This window comes from Echiichthys vipera, assembly GCF_963691815.1.
Source record: "Echiichthys vipera genome assembly, chromosome: 11".
Taxonomy (NCBI): domain Eukaryota; kingdom Metazoa; phylum Chordata; class Actinopteri; order Perciformes; family Trachinidae; genus Echiichthys; species Echiichthys vipera.
The window spans coordinates 21,794,150-21,814,786 of record NC_139836.1 but is presented as its reverse complement, the minus strand read 5'-3'; the positions used below and the strand labels follow the sequence as shown (position 1 = coordinate 21,814,786).

General features: G+C 40.4%; 1 protein-coding gene across 1 annotated transcript in view; it reads left to right on the top strand.

The window, feature by feature from the left end:
• Positions 1 to 2,937: 2,937 nt before the first annotated feature.
• Positions 2,938 to 20,637, top strand: part of fmn2a (formin 2a) — a gene marked incomplete at its 5' end in the record, with an annotated part of 36,992 nt that continues 19,292 nt past the window's right edge. Inside the window, 6 exons of the mRNA XM_083922642.1 lie at positions 2,938 to 5,155; positions 7,906 to 8,069; positions 12,065 to 12,214; positions 13,755 to 14,590; positions 15,135 to 15,276; positions 20,167 to 20,254. Of these exons, the coding sequence (XP_083778768.1) occupies positions 2,938 to 5,155; positions 7,906 to 8,069; positions 12,065 to 12,214; positions 13,755 to 14,590; positions 15,135 to 15,276; positions 20,167 to 20,254 (3,598 nt within the window). The remainder of the gene's footprint in view (positions 5,156 to 7,905; positions 8,070 to 12,064; positions 12,215 to 13,754; positions 14,591 to 15,134; positions 15,277 to 20,166; positions 20,255 to 20,637) is intronic.

Below are 20,637 nucleotides of genomic sequence, written 5' to 3'. Positions count from 1 at the left end.
ATTTTGTGATATTCATTTTTGGTTTCCTAGATATTCCTGAAATTTTGAGCCAGTCTGAAAATGATTCTTCTGATGAACTGAGTTGTGTATATTTTGTGTGGCACCACAGTCAGTGACCTGCTGTTGTGTTCGATGTGATTGTTGTGGTTTTTATGGTGGACACAATAAGTACATTGGTTGTGTTTTATGTACTAGCAGTTCTCTGTCAAGAGTAATGATTATACATTGATGATATTCTTTGTGTACATTTGGATATTTCTGACTTGATACACAGTGATTGATTGCACACACAAAGATGTCCATTTATAAAGATGTGTGTTTTGATTGTACACTGTCTTTTAGATTTCTACAAAATGATACATCTAACTCTTTGTAAAAGGCTACCCATCTTTGATATAGTAGAGCAATGGCATCCTCTAGTGGCTTGAGAAAGATCTGTTGTCCAGGCTATATTTCTGTCAATTTTTATAACAATTGTGCAACCATTATTCAGAAGTTGTACTGTTTGTGAATTGGCTTGTACTTAGTAGTTACATTTCATTTGCATTTAAAATTTAAAAAAATCAAATTTGCATTAAAAAGGAATGGCCACAATTATGGAAGTCATGTCATGACCTGATTTTGTCGAATATCATTTAAATTTTTCTTGATTAATAAGACTTACAGCAATTGATGTGTAAATATAACTGATAGCTGTCTTGGTCATCAGGTTTTTTCTATTCAGAAACTGGCCAGACACAACACACCAACAGAAATCAGCAAAGATGCGAACTAATGCAAGAATTTATTTTCATTTTTATTTGTATTGCACATTATGTTATTCTTAGCTTAAGTAGATGGTTTTTACATTGTTGATTCACCCAAATCTTAAAAGTGTGCAAAAAGTATTGAAGGAAAAGGATGAACTGTATAATGACACCTGGCATACTGAAGACTTAGTAGTTCGGATGCTATGGTATGGCTTATGTCCTTTATCCAAAAGATATGTTAAAAATATCACATGCCTGTCATCAGTAGGTATTTGGTTTACTTTCAACACAATATGCTCCAGTGTCATGCTACATTCTTCATCAAAATATGAGATTTTTCTACTCAAATATTGGGAATGTAAACTACCAAAATGGTGAACACAAGCATTTTGTTACATTTCAAGTATGTCAATCATACTCATATTTTAAGTCAATAAACAAACAAAAAACCTTTTTTCACAGAAATGATCTGTTATTTTTGTGCTGTATGTCATGATTGTGTTATTTTAATTTAACTTTTTTTTTACCTTATTTACCCAGGATGAGTTGAACAGTATGACCTTATTATCTGAGCAGAATGTTGGGCCATACAGCTGTATAATTGATGGCCTTCCTCTGAAACATTTTCTAAAAAATATTGCATAATATAATCAAGAATAGATCTTTAGTTTTTGTAAAATATTAAATTATATAACACTATCTTTGTGATGGTGATAGTTTCAATTGTACCTACTCTCACAGTTATAGGCATGTTCTAATCTTTCAGTCTGTAGAACCATTGTTATTGTCCCCCTATTACTTAAATGGTCTATAGTAGATGTTTAAATTAGTAATTAGGCTCACTGGCATGTCTAGTAAAAGAGCCTAAGTTAGGAGGCCACAGCTGACACTCATTTCTTGATTGGAGGGATGGACTTAAAAGTGGCACCAGGGTGTAATGAAGAATACATAGAAAATACTGGTTGACTTGATATTATGTTAAGTTCTTGTCTAATTTTCTGTTTGTTAATTATTCCCGCATCAATGTCTGACATTACCACAACATTAGCACTAACTTGAATCTGAATAAACACAAGAGTAGTCTTTGACTGTTGCTCAGTTCTGTATGTTCCCATGATGAGGCTTGATGAAGTTAGTGAAGGGAGTCCCGGAGAGCGCTAATGGAAGATGGCCAAGGAGACCAGACATGTGATGAGGAAAATACCAACTTCATGTGACCCATGGCTGAGGAGCGGCTCAGAGACGAAGACAAACACCCATTTGTGTTGTTTTTCTTAGTCAGTGCTAAACCACTGAGGATAAGTCAGCAGTCAGGCAAGTACACTGTCATTTATAATATGGTTTTTAAAAATATCTAACTTAAAGGCTTTTTTCGTGTCATATATTGTTAAATAATTACCAAGCAGATGTTCAGAAGTGCTCAAGAAGAAGAAACTTTTATCAGTTAAGTGTTTGAACTTCGAACAAATGCATACTTTAATGAATGTATGAGTTGGTTGTTTCTGGTAAATATATTTTTACTTTTAATGAGGAGCATTCAAGAATGTGTCATATGTACTGTGTTTGTTTATGTATTTGTTAGTGGGTAATTGGTTTCATCCACTTTATATGTAATCTTACTTTAAACCACTTATTTTTGACTCTTTAAGTAAGAACGGCAATCTTTATAATTAATGTCAAATGGCCAACTTTCACTGCGCCACACCCATAGACATTCATCGGCCCACACAATTAAACAAATGTTCACTACAAGGTCTAAGAGATGTTTGTAAATTAACTGTTTTGTAATAATAGTACTGTGTTTTTAATTGTAGACCCAATATATCGAACATCACTTAAGAAGATTTTATCCGTAAATAGCAGTTTAAACAATTTGTGGAACAAGATTCTCCATTTTGGTAAAAGATTGAAACTAGCTATTATTTTCCTAATTTATTAGTCTGCCAATTATTTTTCTCAATAAATCAACTGGTTTAAAAGGTCAGAAAATTGTGAATACGTCTATAGGAAGTTCCCAGAGCCTATCAGCTTTCCAAAACCCAAAGAGTTTATTATCATAGAAGATGAAGAAAATAAGCAAATATTTACACTTGAAAAAGCTGAAAGCGCTACATCAAAATATGATTTTAATTTATTCTTTTTCCCTTAACTTCAGCCCTCCTAGATTGATGAAGCCACAGTGGTCAGGATGCAGACTTTTAAGACAGTGGAAACCCAGGTGCCTTTTCTGAAAGAGAGTTTCTTCACCACCACTTTCAAAGGCAGGAGGAAGAGCAGTGTTACCAACCTCCTCCGTAAACAACAGCACTCACTCCTCAATCAACAACAGCAGCAGCGACAACAACAGCAGTGCATTTTAGAGCAGCAGCAGCATCCTAACCAATTTATTTCCCCTTCAATCGAGAATGGACAAGAACAGCGTACTCCAGAGCATCAGCGACTTGCTCGCTCGACCAGCAGCCCGTTATGCAAGACAGCCGAGCGTGCAGGAGCAGATGTGTATGGAAAGGAGGGGCAAAAAGAGAGGAAGGATCAGGGAGTCAGAGAGGCTGTGCAGGGTAGGGGGGGAGAGCGAGCAGTGAGTGGTAACGAGCCCGCGGCTGTCAGTGCCAGTCTCCTCCTCCTTTCAGCATCAGCAGCACTGGGGGAGGCAGCATCATTCTCACAGCTGCCTTTAACTGTGGTGGGCAGACAGCAGGGATTAGGCAGCTCCGATAGGGCTCTGACCAACAGAGAAACAGCATCAGCAGCAGCCCAGGAGGAAGCCCAGCATGCCCAGACTCGACCCCAGCAGCATAGCCTGTTAGCCAAGGGTGTCCGCCTGTTCAGGAACATGGGGAACCAGGAAACAAAGCAGAAGAAAGGAGGAGGAAGTGGTGGAGCAGCAGGGGAAGTCTCCTGTGATGGCGATGAAGATGAGAGGGATGTGGGCAAAAAATCTAAAAAGTCCCACAATAAGATAAATAAAGGAGGAGGAGAACATAGTGGTAAGAAGAAATCAAAGTCAGAGTCGAAGGGTTCTGTGTTTTCCGGCATGAAGATCAGGAAGAGTTTATCTAAGGCGAAAGAGTTATCTAAGGATGTGTTGGAAGATGGGAGGTCAGTACGCTTGGGCAAAGCAGGACTCAAACCCGGTGCAGAGGCGAGCCTGTCACCCGATGAGATGGGAATGCTATCTGATGTCGAGAGGGATCTATGCTGTTTAACCGCAGACACTCACCAGTCAGATGTGGATGAGATTGGCCGAAAGACAAGCTCAGGTTCGGATGCTGATCTCTACAGTTTTCACTCAGCAGCAGCTGAAAATGAAGACCTGCTCTCTGACATCCAGCAGGCCATAAGAGACCAAAGTGTGGCCGGTGAAAGGCTGGAAGCGGCGACAGGCCACTTATGTGAAGGGTCGACCTCTGAGGAGAACAAAGCCCCTGAAATGGTAATGCTATTTAATCTGGATAAGGACGTTTTGTCACCCCCTGTTGGTGCAGAATGTGTACCTCAAGAAGTTAGCGGACAATATATGAATTTAGAGAAAGAAAGCTGTGTCATATCAAGAAATTCATATGGTCCAGGGTCCTTGAGTGAAAATGGTCCTGCATCTTCAGGCCTGGACACAGAGAGAAGCAGTGGCAGCCTTATCCCAAAGACTAACAGCTCATATAGCTTCCCTGACACTTCAGCCACCAGCACATCGTATGAGAGTGCCGAGGAGCCCCAGGATGACCTGGAGAGCCCGGTCCTGTACCCACAGCAGCCTCAAGCGAATCAGGCTGCACAGAGCAAAAACACACGTGTGCCAAGTGTCCGCTTGGATCCTGTGGTGGCAGAGGCGGGGCCAATGGTGTCTCACAAGAGTGCAAGCAGCATGGATTTGTCTATGCAGAGGGAGGAGGAAGTGGAAACTGGGAGACGGGACTTCCTGTCCCTTAAAAGGAGGAAGAGTAGTTTATCTTTTAGTCAGCTAACAACAGATGGTGCCCTTGTTTCTCAGCCTAGACGTACATCTTCCACCACCTCCCCCTCCACTGTCAAACTCTACCCTCCTGTCAACCCCTCCTATGTTAAGACCACCACCAGGCAGCTCACCTCTCCAATTAGCTCCCCCCTTACCAGCCCCAACGTGCCCAGGAAAACAGATGCCACCATTGCTTCAGTGCAATCAACCCAGGGGTTTAGGAGGCACAAGCAGAGGTCTTGCTCCATTGCTGGGCCTCTCAGTGAGTCTGCAGACTGGTTCAAAGAGCTGGATAAACTAAGAGGAAGGCAGGATGGTAGGGCCAAATTTCCTGAGCAGGAGACGCCAGAGAAGAGTGCCACAGGCGGTACGTACTGGACACTGGGCTCCAGGAGAGCACATTATGGACGGCAGACTTCCACGACAACAGTACCCTACCTGGATGTCTTCTCTGGTGAGTCACATATAACACAGGTAACTGAGTTGCAACATAAAACTCAATCAGACAGATCTGAATTGCTGTTAATAAAATATAGACTAGAGTTTTGGTTGCAGACCCCCTCTCTTCCCGATGTATGGAAAATAAACCCGAAACCTTTAGCATCATACCTCACAACTTGGAAATAATTGCATTGAATGGTACTGTGATGCCAGTAGTAGCGATTAGAGGTTGCTACCAACTTTATGAACTACTAGTCCTATATTATGAACTGGATGATACCGAGGAGAAGTTACAGCACCATATGGCATTGTATCATTGGGGTACACCACGTGTTGTATAATCTGGTCTGCAATTCCCGAAAGGCACAATAATCTGGCAGGCTATCATAGGACATGGGAATGATTAATCCCATCCACATAGGCGTCTGCAATCAGCTTTATTTCTGAATATATTTCATATGAAAAATAAAGATATAAATATCAGGATACGAACAAGGCGGTCTGTCTCATAGGAAGTGAATGAAATTCTGGCACGCTTATTCTACGTCATAGCTCTAAAATATGTCAAAAGCATTTGCATGAATTTAGATGGTAATTTTATATAATTATAAAATGGCCAAAATCAGTGGTAGTCTGGTATTCTGTGGCACTATTTGTTCCTTCTGAAGAGGTAAATCTTATGGGGGGAAAAATGCATAAATTTGTATTTTCATAAAAAAAAAAAAAAGTAGTTCTCTGACACAGCTGGAAACTGTAGCTTTCAACAAGTTTTATTCAAACAGTAGTCAATAGTGTGTCAGACTATTTTCAGCTGCAGATTGCACATGTTGGAAAATAAAACAGTTGGTTGTTTTTGTTACAGCAATGGAGATTTAAGGCAGAGCAGAATAACCTACATCAGGCTTTATTTAATACAAGCCATGTGTGTTAGAAGAATAGATACAGTACATTGCATTGATTTAACTGAGAGAATAGAATATCAACAGACAATAATTATATTGATTCCTCTCACAGACACAACGTTTTAGTGGCCAAGCAACATATTCGGAGAAAACAGAATCCTTCCAATAAAATATTACAGTTCCTTATCTTTCCCTGTTGTTGCTGGAAAATGAGCTGTGATATTTGAGATTAGGTTATTATGCAATGGTATTGTAAAATGATTATGGTAATTGCCCAGTGATTTAAATTCAAGTGACTTACAAATTAGCACACGATCACAACGGGGGATAATAAAGTAATGATTTAAAAGTACAAATGAGAACCACAATGAAACAGTAGGGGTTCTTTATTGAGAAGTGTCTTCAGAACAAATGCCTCCCTATAATAAAACAGGGCCACACTGTCCTCCTTTCTGTTGTGGTGCATTTCAAGAGCTCAGCTGCTTATCACTGTCTGGGTCTGTGCTCATAAATCATAGGACCAAATGACAACACTGCTACACACCCAGAGCGATGCCATCCTCTGATTCGACTGGCTAAGACACAAACAGACACATGCACACGCACTCGCACACACACAGTGCACACTTGTGGATGCTAAACCCAAGTGACAGTTTATCTAGAAAACAAGAACAAGTCATGACGAGATCTCATTTCATCAGATGAATTTTTTTGTAGCCAAATAATGGAGGTCTGTTGTATCTCCATCATTAACATCTGGCCGTTTTATAGGAAATAATGCTTCTTGTTTTTGTTCACAAACACTCAGATCCCCAAAGGTTATTTCATCACGCAGTCACTGACTTATTCAGCACTGCATGGGAATTTTCCAGGTCACATCGGGCCCTTAGGATGGAGTAGGAAGACCAAGAGGAGAGAGGGACACAAGCTGAAATAACTGTCAAACAACTGACAACACTTAATAATAATAATGATAATAATAATAATAATAATAATAATAATAATAATAATCATAATCACAATCATAATAATCATAATAATAAATACAAATACAAATAATAATAATAATAAAACACATTCTGGATTTTAATGCTTTGACCTAAACTGATCTGTTTCTGAAACACAACCAATTTTCAGTGTTAGCATTCATAAGCGTTTGTCAAACACAACTTTAAAGTGTTCAAAATCAATGTCCACAGGACCATGAGTCATATGACTCTGTTAATTTAGTTGGTGCTGTCCCCTGAATCACATGGTTTAAAAAATATCAAGCTGACTGTCCTCTGTCTCAGGGTTAGACTCTGAAGTAGCAGAGCTGGCTTCAAGGCCTCACATTCTCTGTTGATGTCCGTCATAAATTAAATTTCCAGCCCCCAATTATTACCTGCCACCATGGAGAAACAGGATTCTTCCTTATCTGGGATCCAGACCTAGTCAAGGATTTTTATATTATGAAAAGTGTCTCACAGCACAGACTTTGTTTTACTATGGCTATATGAGCATGAGTCATATCAAGCTAATCCACAATGTAAAAATTTAAAAACAGTTTATTATATGCATGGTAACTTGTATCTTCATTGTCATTTGGCATTAGTTAATTCATTGCACTGCACAATTAACACCATCTATCCTGTCACCCTCATGCAAATGGCGTGAATAGAGTTTGCACGTGTAGGTGTTTAATTACCACATCTGAAACTGAGACTGATCTCTTTTCTACAGAGTAAAACAAGGTGTCTTGTTGAGCACTTTGACTGTAGATATATCTAAAAATAATTCAAGAATTGGGATTTATTCATCCTAGCATCCTTCTTCAGTGTAAAAAAAATGTATGTCTTCATTACACGTCATTACTTCTCAGGTCGTACTTTGTTGGACTGGCTGTGTACTCATCGTGGAGATGGGTCTACAGAAGAGGAGGCGAAGGAATTGTGTCACCGAATGTTGGTCCAGGGTCTGCTGCACCCCTTTGGCAACAGCACAGAAGAGCTCCATGGTGACAGCACTGTCTCAGCAGTCTTTAATGTAAGACCTCTCTCTTTGCTGTCTGCCATCACGCTTGTTTTACAAAAATGATGACATGAGCTGCCTTGCATCAGCAACTAGTGGGGATATAAATGTCAAATTTCACAAATTCAAAATCACTGACTGAAGTACCACAGCTTCAATTTCGATTAAACTTCCTATGTTGTGATGAATCTTGTTAGTGTCTGTCCCCAGGGCTGGAGGACAAAGAGATTTAACATATGCTCATCAGATGATACAGTCAAAGGAGGAAGCACACAGTGATTTGCAGACACCAACGTATGCACAGTATACAGCATAATGCAAAGCTTATCCAGTCTGTATTTCTGCAGTTAGAGACATTTCATTATCTAAAGTGCGGTGGTGCATGTAGACTGGGTGACCACGTGAAAGTTAATTTCATGAATCTTTAATTCTCCATTCCCGTAATGCTCAGTCCTAATCTCATGCACATCACATCCCCTGCACAGTTCACCACAGCAACTGTCTGAGCCAGTTCCATCAAGTTCCCAGTTGTAGCTGGAGCCATCCAACTGAACTAATGTACAAATATTACCATATATTCAGTGAATCTTATCTTGTGTTGCTATGTGTGGATGTGTATGCCTGGTCTGTTGTGCATGGGTCTTAATATCTCAGAAGTAAAGATTTGTTGTAATATTTACCAACATTGCAACACTGACACGAGTTTCATTATCTCTTGTATCACTACTATACTTACCCATGCTAGCAGTATGACTCTACAGATGGCAACGTTAGTAGGACCCTCATTTAGCCTGGTAAGGGGATGAATCTTCCAAACTCATGTTTCATTTGTTCTTGCAGACATGTCTGGCCACTCTCCCATTCAGACAGATTTCAGACAACTAGGTGGACCAATCACAACTGTTTTTATGATGTGGGGCAGTTTTGAGATGATGACTTGACAGCGTTACTGCCAAGTCTGCAGGTCCTTTCAGCACATTTTTTCAGGCTCACAAAACTTAGATCAAACTGTCGAACTGGGCAACACTGATCACATATGACTCAATATCCTGTTACTGTATTGCCTATTTCTTGCATAAAATGTTTTCAGAAACACATTTTAGTGTACTGTTTAGCTGTAATTTGAGAATGTTTGTGACTCGGCCGCCATTGCAAGTAATGCCATTTTGTTGCTGTCATTGGTCTTAGGTTTATCCAACTTTTTGTGTCCGGAGGCATTTTGCGCTGCACTGTTGATAACACCCCTTGGAAATTGAAAATAAAAGAATGTGAATAGATTAGAAAATAAAGACAAACAGGAGTTGAGTTACCCAGTTTCGAGTTTAGGCAGGCATTGAAAGAGGAAAAACCCATATAACTCCTGTAACATTATTGTTGGTCTGTAGCTGCACAATACTCCTCTGCCTTAGATGTTTCTACATTGAAAAACATTGCTCATGCTCATATGAACATTAAGGTACAGTATGCATACTGAAACACAAACAACTTAACGCTCACCAGAACATGCATGCTCTAAAGCGGTTTTGTTCTTATAAATACAAATCTCTCAAATGCAGTCACATCTGTTTGCCTAGTGTGCACTCCCAATAGTAGTCACAAATGCAGAGCACTTCCTTCACTGATATATACAAAAAGACTGCCCAAGACACCCATGTATGTACAGCCATTTCCACGCATGGCTGGATTAATAGCAGTCCCTCTGACACTCACTCAGTCACACACACACAAACACACACATCTGTGCTTGTGTAGACCATCTGCTGACCATGTTATGTAACAACTCAATGTGCCTTGGGCTCAGGCTGCTCTTCCCCAGTAAAAAGCTCACCATGTCAGGATAGGACAGGAATGCACTGATGCCCACCCCACACCCTTTTTGTTGTTGTTGTTTTTGTCCTCCTATCTCATTATGGGGCTTAGCCTGGGGTCCTGCATTATTCAGCTTGATCAAGAATAACCCTGGCTGCCATTCAGAGTGCTGAGTTCATTGTTTCTATCTTACAGTTAATCTCCCTTTTAAAATAAATGCTCACAGTCTGACTCTGCTTCTTTGCAACTGTTTCATCAAAATGAAGATGTTTTTCCTTTCTACAGTTAAATTCCATCTTGAAATTAATTACTTACTGCACGCCCTCTGTCTTCTCTTTCTTAATTTTCTTTATCTCTCGTCTCTTATTTGTCCTCCACTTTGCTACATAAATAAGGCATTGTTTCCAATTTCATTACTTTGCAGAAGTGAACACATGCATGAGTGGTTTGTTTGTTGTTCTGCATACCATCTGATATCAAATATTCCATCAGCTTCATTCTGCCCTAAAATGGGTCTGGGGAGTATGAGCATCTAAGAATTTTGACTATAAATCAAGTATCATCCCTTTTGCATTTGGCAAAAAATGCTTAGTGGCATGTGTTAACATCAATCTAACATGTTTTGTTCTTCTTTTAATATTCCTCTATTTCCATATATGTTCAATGACATATGATATGATAACAGGATACTTTTGGAGCTGTTGGACAGGGTACCCCCCCCCCCCCACATCTTCCAGATTTTGTTCAGAGCTTAAAAGGCTGAACTTATCCTGGAGTTTTATCTGAGACTGATGTACTGATGTTCAAACAAGCAGACTGCTCCTTTTAAAAGTGCTGTAGAAAAGGTTGCCTCCACACAGTGCTCACTAATCGTTCCCCAACCCGTCAAATACGAAAATGCACTAACGTGAACGTGTGTCAGAGAGACAGAGAAAATAGAGCTCTGAATGTGGAGTTCAGCCGCTGTAGGACGGAGAGGGAAGGTGCAGTCATATGTTCAGACTTCAGTCAGCATCAATGAAATCTGCAAAATTCCTCTTCAGAGAGAGTGATGACAAGACAAGAAAGTGATTAGAACATTTCTAGAGCAAATGATCCACGGACACACACACACACACACTTGATTGTTGTGATAACAAGCAAAGAGGTGCTTATAGAAAACATGTGCATGTGTGTGTGCGTGCGTTTGTGTGCATGCGTGCGTGCGTGTGTGTAAATGGAGGAGGCATTAATGCTCAGCCATGATTTGCACACAAATTAAGCAGTTGTCTGATTGATGGTTGCTTTCATTGGTAAAACATGAACACACTTATGTCTGAGAAGGTTCTTAAAACTTTCTTGGAATAACCCTTACCAATGGACCTTTGTTAAAGCATATTGACACATATTCACCTCTGCATTGTTTAGAACACACTCATAACTGGGTATTTTGAATGATGAACAATATTTGAGTGTCTGGTATTGTCTTTAAAATAAGTACTCTCAAATAATATGAATATGTATGCATTAATTTTCAGATTATATTTAGCTGCTTTATTGCAATTCGCGATTATCATTCCTATTTGTCCAAATGTCCAAGTGGTTGTGAAGTGCACCGTATGAAGAAAGAGGGAGAGGGGAAAAGCAGTGCAGGAATGATTCTTTCACTGTGTCTTGGGGCTCCGTTTTTTATTTGTTACCACCACGCTCAGCCCTTAGGGGGCTAAATGAGGTCCAACAGTACCCCCAGACAATTCAGTGATGTCAAAGTGGAGATGTCGGGTGTCATGATGGAACATGATTATTAAAAAAGCAAATACAGGTTAGACACAGTAGTAGTCATGGGTTGTTTTACCTTTTTCTAATGGATTTAATTTGGGAAATTACATGATGCTCTGAGACAATAAACTAGAAGTTAAAATTTGCTTCAGTATCTTCATTTTTTGACTGTGCTACATTTGCTATGCAAAAGGTGAACCTGCTGCTTATTATTCTCACACATGCAGTGTGTAGAAAAAGCTACCAATTGACTCATCCCCGGTGGTTGTTATTAATCTTTAGTCACAGTGCATCCAACCTTGAGTTCACACTGTATGCCATATACGTACAATGGATACTAGTCCTTGGTAGGAGCAAGAAGCTTTAAGCAAAAACACCTCCCCTTGGATTAAATGTCATTTGAATTACATTGTATGTACTTGCTTGTTTTCTAAACTGTGCAGGAGGAGCTGCTGTATACCTGGGCATCTGTAGGCCTGCCAGTGTCTTCTCACCTGTGGGAGCTTTATGGGGGGCGAACTGCAGGCAAGGAGCACAGCTTGAGATCCTCTTTGCTTCAATCAGCCCAGGCACCAGGAACTTTATACTGTCAGGTTGGTTATATCCTCCATTTGTCTATAAATACTTAGTATGATTGACCCGTCGACACTCTGTGCATAATGCATGCTTTGATTTATGGTTGAGCCTTTTTGTTTTTCTTCGAACATCATCAGACTGCTTCTAACCTATTACATGAATACAATATAATATTGATTTTGGTTTTGGTTTTATTTTTGTGGATGTTCATGTACTTCCTATTTTTGAACTCTACACAAAGTAAAACATCGATGTGAAGTGCAAAAACTCAGGTTTCTTGCAAAGTTGAACATTTATATTCATTAACATTATTGTGTTGAGAACACATCTGATGAATAAATAAAATCTTCAAGAGCCTCCTTCTGACTGATACAATAGTTGCATGCAGTGTTACTATGAATGCTTCTTTTCTATAAGAAGGCTGACATGTACTTGATAAAAATTACTATTTTCACAGAATTCACAAATATAAATTAAACACACAACATCGCAAGAAAAAACACACATTTTTTCAGCACACAGTGAAGAAAAGGGCTACTGTACATGTAATTTAAAGACTATTCTTCCTCCTTAAAGGGAGATTGTGTAGGATTTAGTGTCATCTAGTGGCGAGTTTGCAGTCGCAATAGTTGCATCTAAATACCCCTCCAGTAAGTAAATTCAGAAAGAGGTCCTCTCAAGAGCTAGGGTTTGGTTTCTCTGTTCTGGGCTACTGTAGAAACAAAGCACTGCAATATGGCAGGCCTTCATATAAATCTTTATGTAGATATGAAGGGCTCATACACTCTGAAAAAATAAGTCGGAGATCCTCCCGAATCTTACACACTGCCCCTTTTTTCTCATAAGTAATTTGATTTTTTGATCTAGAATGGTATTTTTTTAGTTTTTTTTGTTAAGGGTACAGTAAACCTCAGTCTCATCACTCAGGCGTTGCTCTGGATAAGCAGCTAAATGCCTCAACTGTAAATTGTTCTTTGTCCACCAGAGGTCAGGCTTGTCTTGAAATACATCACAGTGAACCTCCCTGTTTCCTAGAGTAGTTAATAAATTAGGAAAGCCATAGTGATTAAACATTCTCCTTAAGATTCAACAATGTGACCACAACTGGGGAATGTGTACTAGCAGACACTGGCCCTCCCTATGTGAGGCCCAACGAGACTCACTGTCTCTGGGGTCAAATCTCTCGGTATCCCCTCATCCCTACTCTAACCAGTCTGGAGCCAGAGGTCTGATGGAGTCTAGACATAATAGAATTTCTTGACCCTTTTTTTTGTTTTTTTTAGCTCCTAGCTCTGTCACAAGCTCTCTCGGTTGTGGGTGTTTTACTGTTTATAAGGTGTCATTTATTGAATGATGATGTGCTCAAGATGTAACAGCAAATTGTATGTCTCCTATTCCCCATTTAGAGTACAAAATAGGCTTGATTGCCTGCTTCCAAAATTGTCCATGCCGTAAAAGCACAAAGTCATGGGTTTTATATTCCTCCGTTTACATTTATGAACCCTAATTTAGTTGAATGCTAAGTTGAAATCTTTTTTTTTGTTTGTACACTGACAGACAGAGTCCAGCAGCTTGAAGTCAGGTCAGTCATTCTCAGAGGATGAAAGCTGTCTCATCCCTCAGCTGGAGAGGACCATTGATGACCTGCAGATTAAGATTGCTGTGTTGCAAGGCCAACAGGCCTCCTTGGCAAAGGCCAGTGGGGATAATATGGGAGCTCTGGACACTGCGCACCACAAGGCCTCACAGATGAGAGGAGGTAGATGGGGAAAGATGAGCCAGGAGGTGTCTGTCCAGACCTCACCTGTAGAGGAGGGGTTTAAGTTTGATGTGCCTTTCAACGGAGGATCAGGCAGCGAGTCGTCTTCTGTTTCATCCTCCATCCCCAAATCTACAGAGAGCTTTGTCTGCACGTGCCAGCAGAGGCAGCAGAACAGTGCCCATCAAGCTCCTCCGCCCCCGACTTCCCCTCCGATCTCTGGGGGTATGCCCCCAGCTCCACCACCACCACCACCACCACCTTTACCAGGGGGCATCGTTCCTCCTCCTCCTCCACCACCTCCCCCGCCCTTTCCTGGGTTTGGACCTTGTCCACCACCTCCTCCCCCTCCACCCCCAGGTTTTGGACCCCCACCACCACCTCCCCCCCCGCCTGGTTTCGGACCTCCACCCCCACCTCCTCCACCACCGGGCATGGGCCCTCCTCCGCCACCCCCTCCACCTGGAATGGGCCCCCCTCCTCCACCTCCACCCCCAGGCTTTGGGCCACCACCACCACCGGGCCCCATGCTCGCCATGATGGTTGCGGAAGCTGCCCCTGCCAAGGCTGTGATTGAGCCCCCCAAGCCAATGAAGCCACTCTACTGGACACGCATACAGCTGAATGCTAAAAAGTAAGGATGTTCTGTACAAAGTGAAGATAGATATGGACCATTTGCACAAAGGTATTTCTGAACAGTAGAGAATTGAGAGGAAGCTTGTCCACTTAAGATAAAGATCGTCACATGCTCTGACGGCAATAGATTCCAACCTTGTGGAAAATGAAAGTGATGCAGTTCAGGCTTTGTGGTCAGCAGTGAAGTGGCTTGAACCAGGTTTTCTTTCCTTAATAAGGCTTGGAAAAGTATAGCTGAATAATCATCTAGAAATAGACTACTTGATTTACTTGCAAGTGAGGAACTTGATGCTGAATTCAAAATGATGTTTTTTGTTGTCTGACTGATTTGGCAAGCAGATTTGTATGAATGGATTTTTATTCTGCAAAAGAAGAGAAAAACAGCAGACAATCTAAAACTGTCGAAAATGCCTATTGTTGTGAAATATTAATATGAATTACAATGTAAAAGAGGACTTCCCTGTACTTTTTCCAAACAGTTCATGACAGATTACAGCTCGCCCACTTGCACTGTAACTAATTCCTCTTTCTTTTATCTTTAGGCCCGTTTCCTCATTGGTGTGGGACACAATCACAGAACCAACTGTGGACTTTGAAGAATTTGTGGAACTATTCTCCAAAAGTGCTGTTAAGGAAAAGAAAAAGCCAATTTCAGACACAATCAGCAAGTCTAAGGCCAAGCAGGTACACCATTTTTTTTCACGTATGTGTGTAGTCTTAACTAAGGCTAACTTCAGGGATACATTTCAGACTAAAGACTAGTTGGCGACAAAAGCTGTATCCCCATTTGGGGAAAAAAATAATTTTTGGGTCAGTGGTTAAGGTTCGGTTTTGACAAAACACACGGGGCCCACTAGGCAAGTTGTAGCTATGGACAGGGTTAGAGTAGGTCTCCAGGAAAGTGTTATCAGTGTTTAGATATCCCCCTGGGTCACCAAATATGACATATTTTCAGGGCTTTCCCCATCTTCACTGTCACTCCTCTTATGCCCCGGTCCTTTCCATTTCTCCTCCCTATCGCTCTTCGAGTTGCTTTGAGTGACAGGAGGAACTGCTACAGCCAGACAGTCATTATGTGGTGTGAGCTCTGGCTCCCACCCGACTCCCCCATGACCATCCAGTGGCACCGAGCCAATGTCTCGCGTGCGGTGAGGAGACCTCACGACGGTGATGACTGTTGAGAGAGAGAGGGGAGAGAAGGAAAAAAGAGGGAGGGAGAAACCTGGGAGCTGTATTTAGTGATGTGGTTCCTTCCATTGTGCTTTCTGTGTGACTTAGTTTAATAGTTAGACTGTTTACCTCCCCAATGCCCTTTATGCCATTCCATCAATCAACAAGTCAAACATTTGATCCATAACTTAAAGCTGCTGTAGTCAAGATTTTTAAGTAAATGTACTATTTCCCCAAAATGATGTGTATAAATCATAAATAATGTTGCACCAGGGACGTTTCACCCTTCTAATTGAGACCCAGTTGAATCACCCAGCAGTTGTTGCTGAGATGAAATGTTGGTCTCAGGAGTGGACATTAGTGGGAAATCTTTTTAGTTTATGGGAAGTGATGAATTGAAACTCAACCCCAAAACATGAAACAAAAAAAGTTCCAGTTGAGGGAAAGTTTGCCTCAAAAACAACCTAACTATTGTTAACATAATAATGATGATAACGTCTAATTCCAATTCTAATGGAATCGTTTCTGATGCCACATCACATCATTTATTTTAATAGTTTCTTAATTTTCCAGAGCTGTACAGAGTGTGTCCTTGCTATATGGCCTATCCCAGGAATAGAAAAGTTTAGGGAACTTTCATGACTGTTTTACTGTCCACTAGGCCAATTTTGGCCTTTCTTTGGCCTCCAGCCTTGACAATTGCTACTTTTTAAGGAGTGTTCTTTGTAAGTGGGCGCAATAAGAATCCACTAGTTTAATCATGTAAAATCTAAATCTATATCTGTCAAATACAAATGTAGTGGAGTAAAAATTACAATATTTCCCCCAGCAATGCAGTGGAGTAGAATAATAAAGTAAAAGAAAATGGAAATACTCACATATAAGTACTTAAAATTGTACTTAAGTGGGGTACTTGAGCTAAAGTACTTTCCCTCACTGAGTTTGTCCCAAAGATGATGATCTCCAGCCTTTGTTTATTATTTCAATCTGTTCATGGGCTCACTTGATTGTGACCCTTTTTGCAAAGCTTAGTGCTTAGGAGAATTATTTGAACTTCAAGCTATGAAGATTCTTGCATAGGGAGAATGCAGCACAAACTTGTACATCAGGAAAAAACTGTTGTTTTTATGAGGAATATACACATACTGGAGACTTACTTGGTAACGATGGCAGCAGAAGTTAAAGCCCCTATGTACAGCATAGGAGAGAAAAAACTCACCTGCAGCTTTGACCCAATAGAGCACAAAGTCAACAGCAATGTGAAACAGTAGATAAGCAACTTAAACATAAGTGAGTTTGACCTTCATAAGCAAATCATATTTTCATAAAGGAATTCCTTTTCAAACACACTTCAGCAATAGCCATCATCAAGCATGTTGACACTCCAGGAGCCGTCAAATGGTTTCTTCGACACCAAGAAGGAATTCACTTCTTTCACTTCACTACACCTGCAAGTCTATAGATATACGAGATGATAAGAGACAGGAACAATCAAAATGAGTGTCCCATTCTCTATTAAAATAGAGAGACTCCTTGATGCGATGTTCTTATTGATTTAGCTCTGAATAACTCAGCTACTACATGAAATAGCTCATGTTGTGGTCGTATTGCTAAATTGTGAGGGACACAAGACAAATTGAGGTGGGTGCGGGTTTAATTCCCCTGACTTTCGCTGCATGATACTGCTGTGGATGTTCTCCAAAACAACAATAATGCTGAAGATATGGAAGTGAATAACGGGGAAAATGAAAACATACTAACAGCTATGACTGACCCCAATTTCGAGCCAGTCTTTGTTATTTCCAACTCACAGGGACTGGCCTGCAGACAATTGATCACTTCTCCCACTGCTTCCAGCTCTTCCCCACCCCTTGAGTGTTATGACTTTAACTGTCTTGCTGATGAGAGGGGACAAGCATCCTCTCCAGAGCTACCACTAGAGAGCAGCTTTGACGTCAGTACTCGGCCAGTTTAAAGGCCTCTGCTGACATCAGTATCAGATGTGAAGACATACTACCGTCATCCAGTGTCAAGGGTTGACCCTGCCGTCTAGCTGCAGAGGGGTATAAAAGAGGAGCTGTCTTACAGTATATGCTGCTGTCGTTTTTTATATGGAGTAGTAGTGCAAGCCATAATATATACTGTCAATCAAGCAGTGCTTAATTTTTGAGATGCAAAGTATGTTTACACTTATCCACAATTAAATGAATGCTAATATGCTAGCTCGGGAATCAGACAAAGCCAAGCTCATGTTCCATTTGTTCTGGTAAATACATCTGTCCCCTCCTCACATTCAGACTGATTTCCAGCAACTCGAGATATGACGAGTCAATCACAACGGTTTACTCATGTGGGGCAGGTTTAAGGCGATGACTGATAGAGAACCGTCATGTTTGAATGTAGTGGCCGAACGTAGCTGGCATTCTCCATCCAGAGCAATTTACCAGACTCATAAAACTCAGACTGTCAATCAAGGCAGCACTGCTCAAATATGAATCAATATTTTATTTCTCGATTGCCCTTTTTCTCACCTAAAAAGTTTTCTGAAATACATTTTGGTCTACTGTTTAGCCCAGAGTTTGTGGCTGCATGCTAATTTTTTTTTACAATTGCGTCCTGATGGATTCTGGTATGCACCGCCGATAACAACCTTTGGAAATCAAAATGAAGAAGTTCCAGACCAATAAACATTTGCAAATTAGTCTAGTGATGCGAGGACTGGTATGCAGATTCGGTCTACTCGAGATTTAAAGTTTTACATCCGACATGAATAAATATTTCCTATGAGCATGGTTAATGGAGGTTATGAATGACTGGAGGGCTGAAACTAATTTATGTTATTGAATTGTAAAATAAACAACTCTGATTAATAGTTTTAGATAAACTGCTTTATACCAAAGTTAAATGATGAAGAGATAAGCCTGAAAGTAAAAATGACTTTTTGTCCAACAACTTGCATAACGTTTTATTTTCAGGTCTCTTTCAGTTTCTTTTGAAAGGACAAGCTGTAAAACACTGACTTGTTTCTCACATGTGAATCAGAGCTGTATGGGATTCATGAAAGTCCATATTGGCAAACCCTGAAATGATAAATGGATGAAAAGATCAACATATTATTAATGTGACTTAAAGGATTTCTTTAAACCAAAAACTTAGACACATGGATCCCAAAGGACTGTGGAGAGACACACTGTATTAGATGGTTTTTTTTAAAGGGTTGTTTTGTTCTCCTCAAAAATGCTAAAATGTTGTTCACGAAAATAATTTCAATAATGGTTATAGCGGTTCATGAGTCCAGCTGTGTTTTATTACTAAATGAAATATCACTACTGATACACTGTAAGGACATTTTTCTAGTGATCCTCTGTTTTACCCAGCAGCTCTGCTAGGTAGTAAACCTCCGAACTCTGTTTTATGAAAATTTAACTTGTTGATACATTTAGGGGGGTGAGGTCAGCTGATAAAACATGACTAATGACTTATTTTTTCACTGCCAGTAAGAAGGTACCCTACACAAGCCATCACAGTCTCACTGTGGAAGTCATTTGGCGTCATATCTTGAACGGCCTGTCCCCTGAAGCTGTGGTTGAGCTGGGGAAAACAGAGACAGTTGGGGCCTGGTGATATAACTTCCTGTGTGTTTGAGAGGTCTGTGGTTTGTGTGATCTGGTTTAGATGGAAGGGTTCTGTCTGGATCACAGTAGGCTACAGGTTTCCTGTCCTATCCATAGACTGTATATGGTCCTGTTCCTTCACCACTTTGCTACCCGGTGCACACTTCTGCTTACTCAGGCGAGCTGTGGTTCATAATGGCTCCCCTTGTGCAGTTTTTCACGCATAATAACAACACTGGCTCTATATTTATTTATTATTCCTGGATGTGGAAGTTATTATTATTAAGCTAACATATGTTAATATTTTAGCTTTTGGGGCAGTTTGGATCTTTGGATTCAATAGCTTTGACTAGTTATTGTAGTCATATGCGCTTTGGAAAAAGATATCATTATGTAATTCCAGAAAATATATTGTAAACAAAACATGGAGTTTCTCTGTATATTTCATCAGTCGCAGGACTTCATGTGATCATACTCCCTTAAGCAAAACTGCCTTTTGTTGAGTTTTTGCTTGCATGACTAAAGGATGATGGATGTGGAGAATTGGAGGAAAAAGGAGAAATTGTTTATCGTCATAATTCAACTAGACAGCATTTTAATATGACTAATGTTCATGGGTGAATGGTTTTAAGTTTCCCCCCCACGGAAGGAAACAGACAAAGGGGAGTGATGTTCCTCTCTCTTGTATTACGTTCTGTTAATTAATTGTGTTGCCTGCATGTAAGTGCATGTCATGGTATATGAAGTATTATACCCTGTTCTCTTTGGCTTTTGTCTCATCAACTCTTAGGTGGTGAAGCTCTTGAGCAACAAGCGTTCACAGGCTGTGGGTATCCTGATGTCCAGCATTCATCTTGATATGAAGGACATCCAAAATGGTAAGTGTTATCATGAGGTCATCTCTCTGAACTTATCTTCCCATAACTCTTTGAGAAGAACTCTGTCACTCATGACAGTAAGATAACACAGTTGTAGAATCAGTATGATGTGTCTGCAGTGGTGTAGTGGTACTTGATAAGTTCGGTGTACTATTTAGAAGATGGATAGGTTACTGAGGAGGAAGTGGGAATACTCTCCTACCGTTTATATTCTAATGGCTTTTTTGCTGATATATAGCCTGAAAATCCAGACCCACATCTAGAAAGACTTGGGGTCTGGCAATGAGTGTTAGACCTTCCCAACTCAAATTTCAAAATACCACTGCACGCAACTGGACTTTGGCGGCGCAGCATTGTCTCCATCTGGTTACGCTTGCCCATAA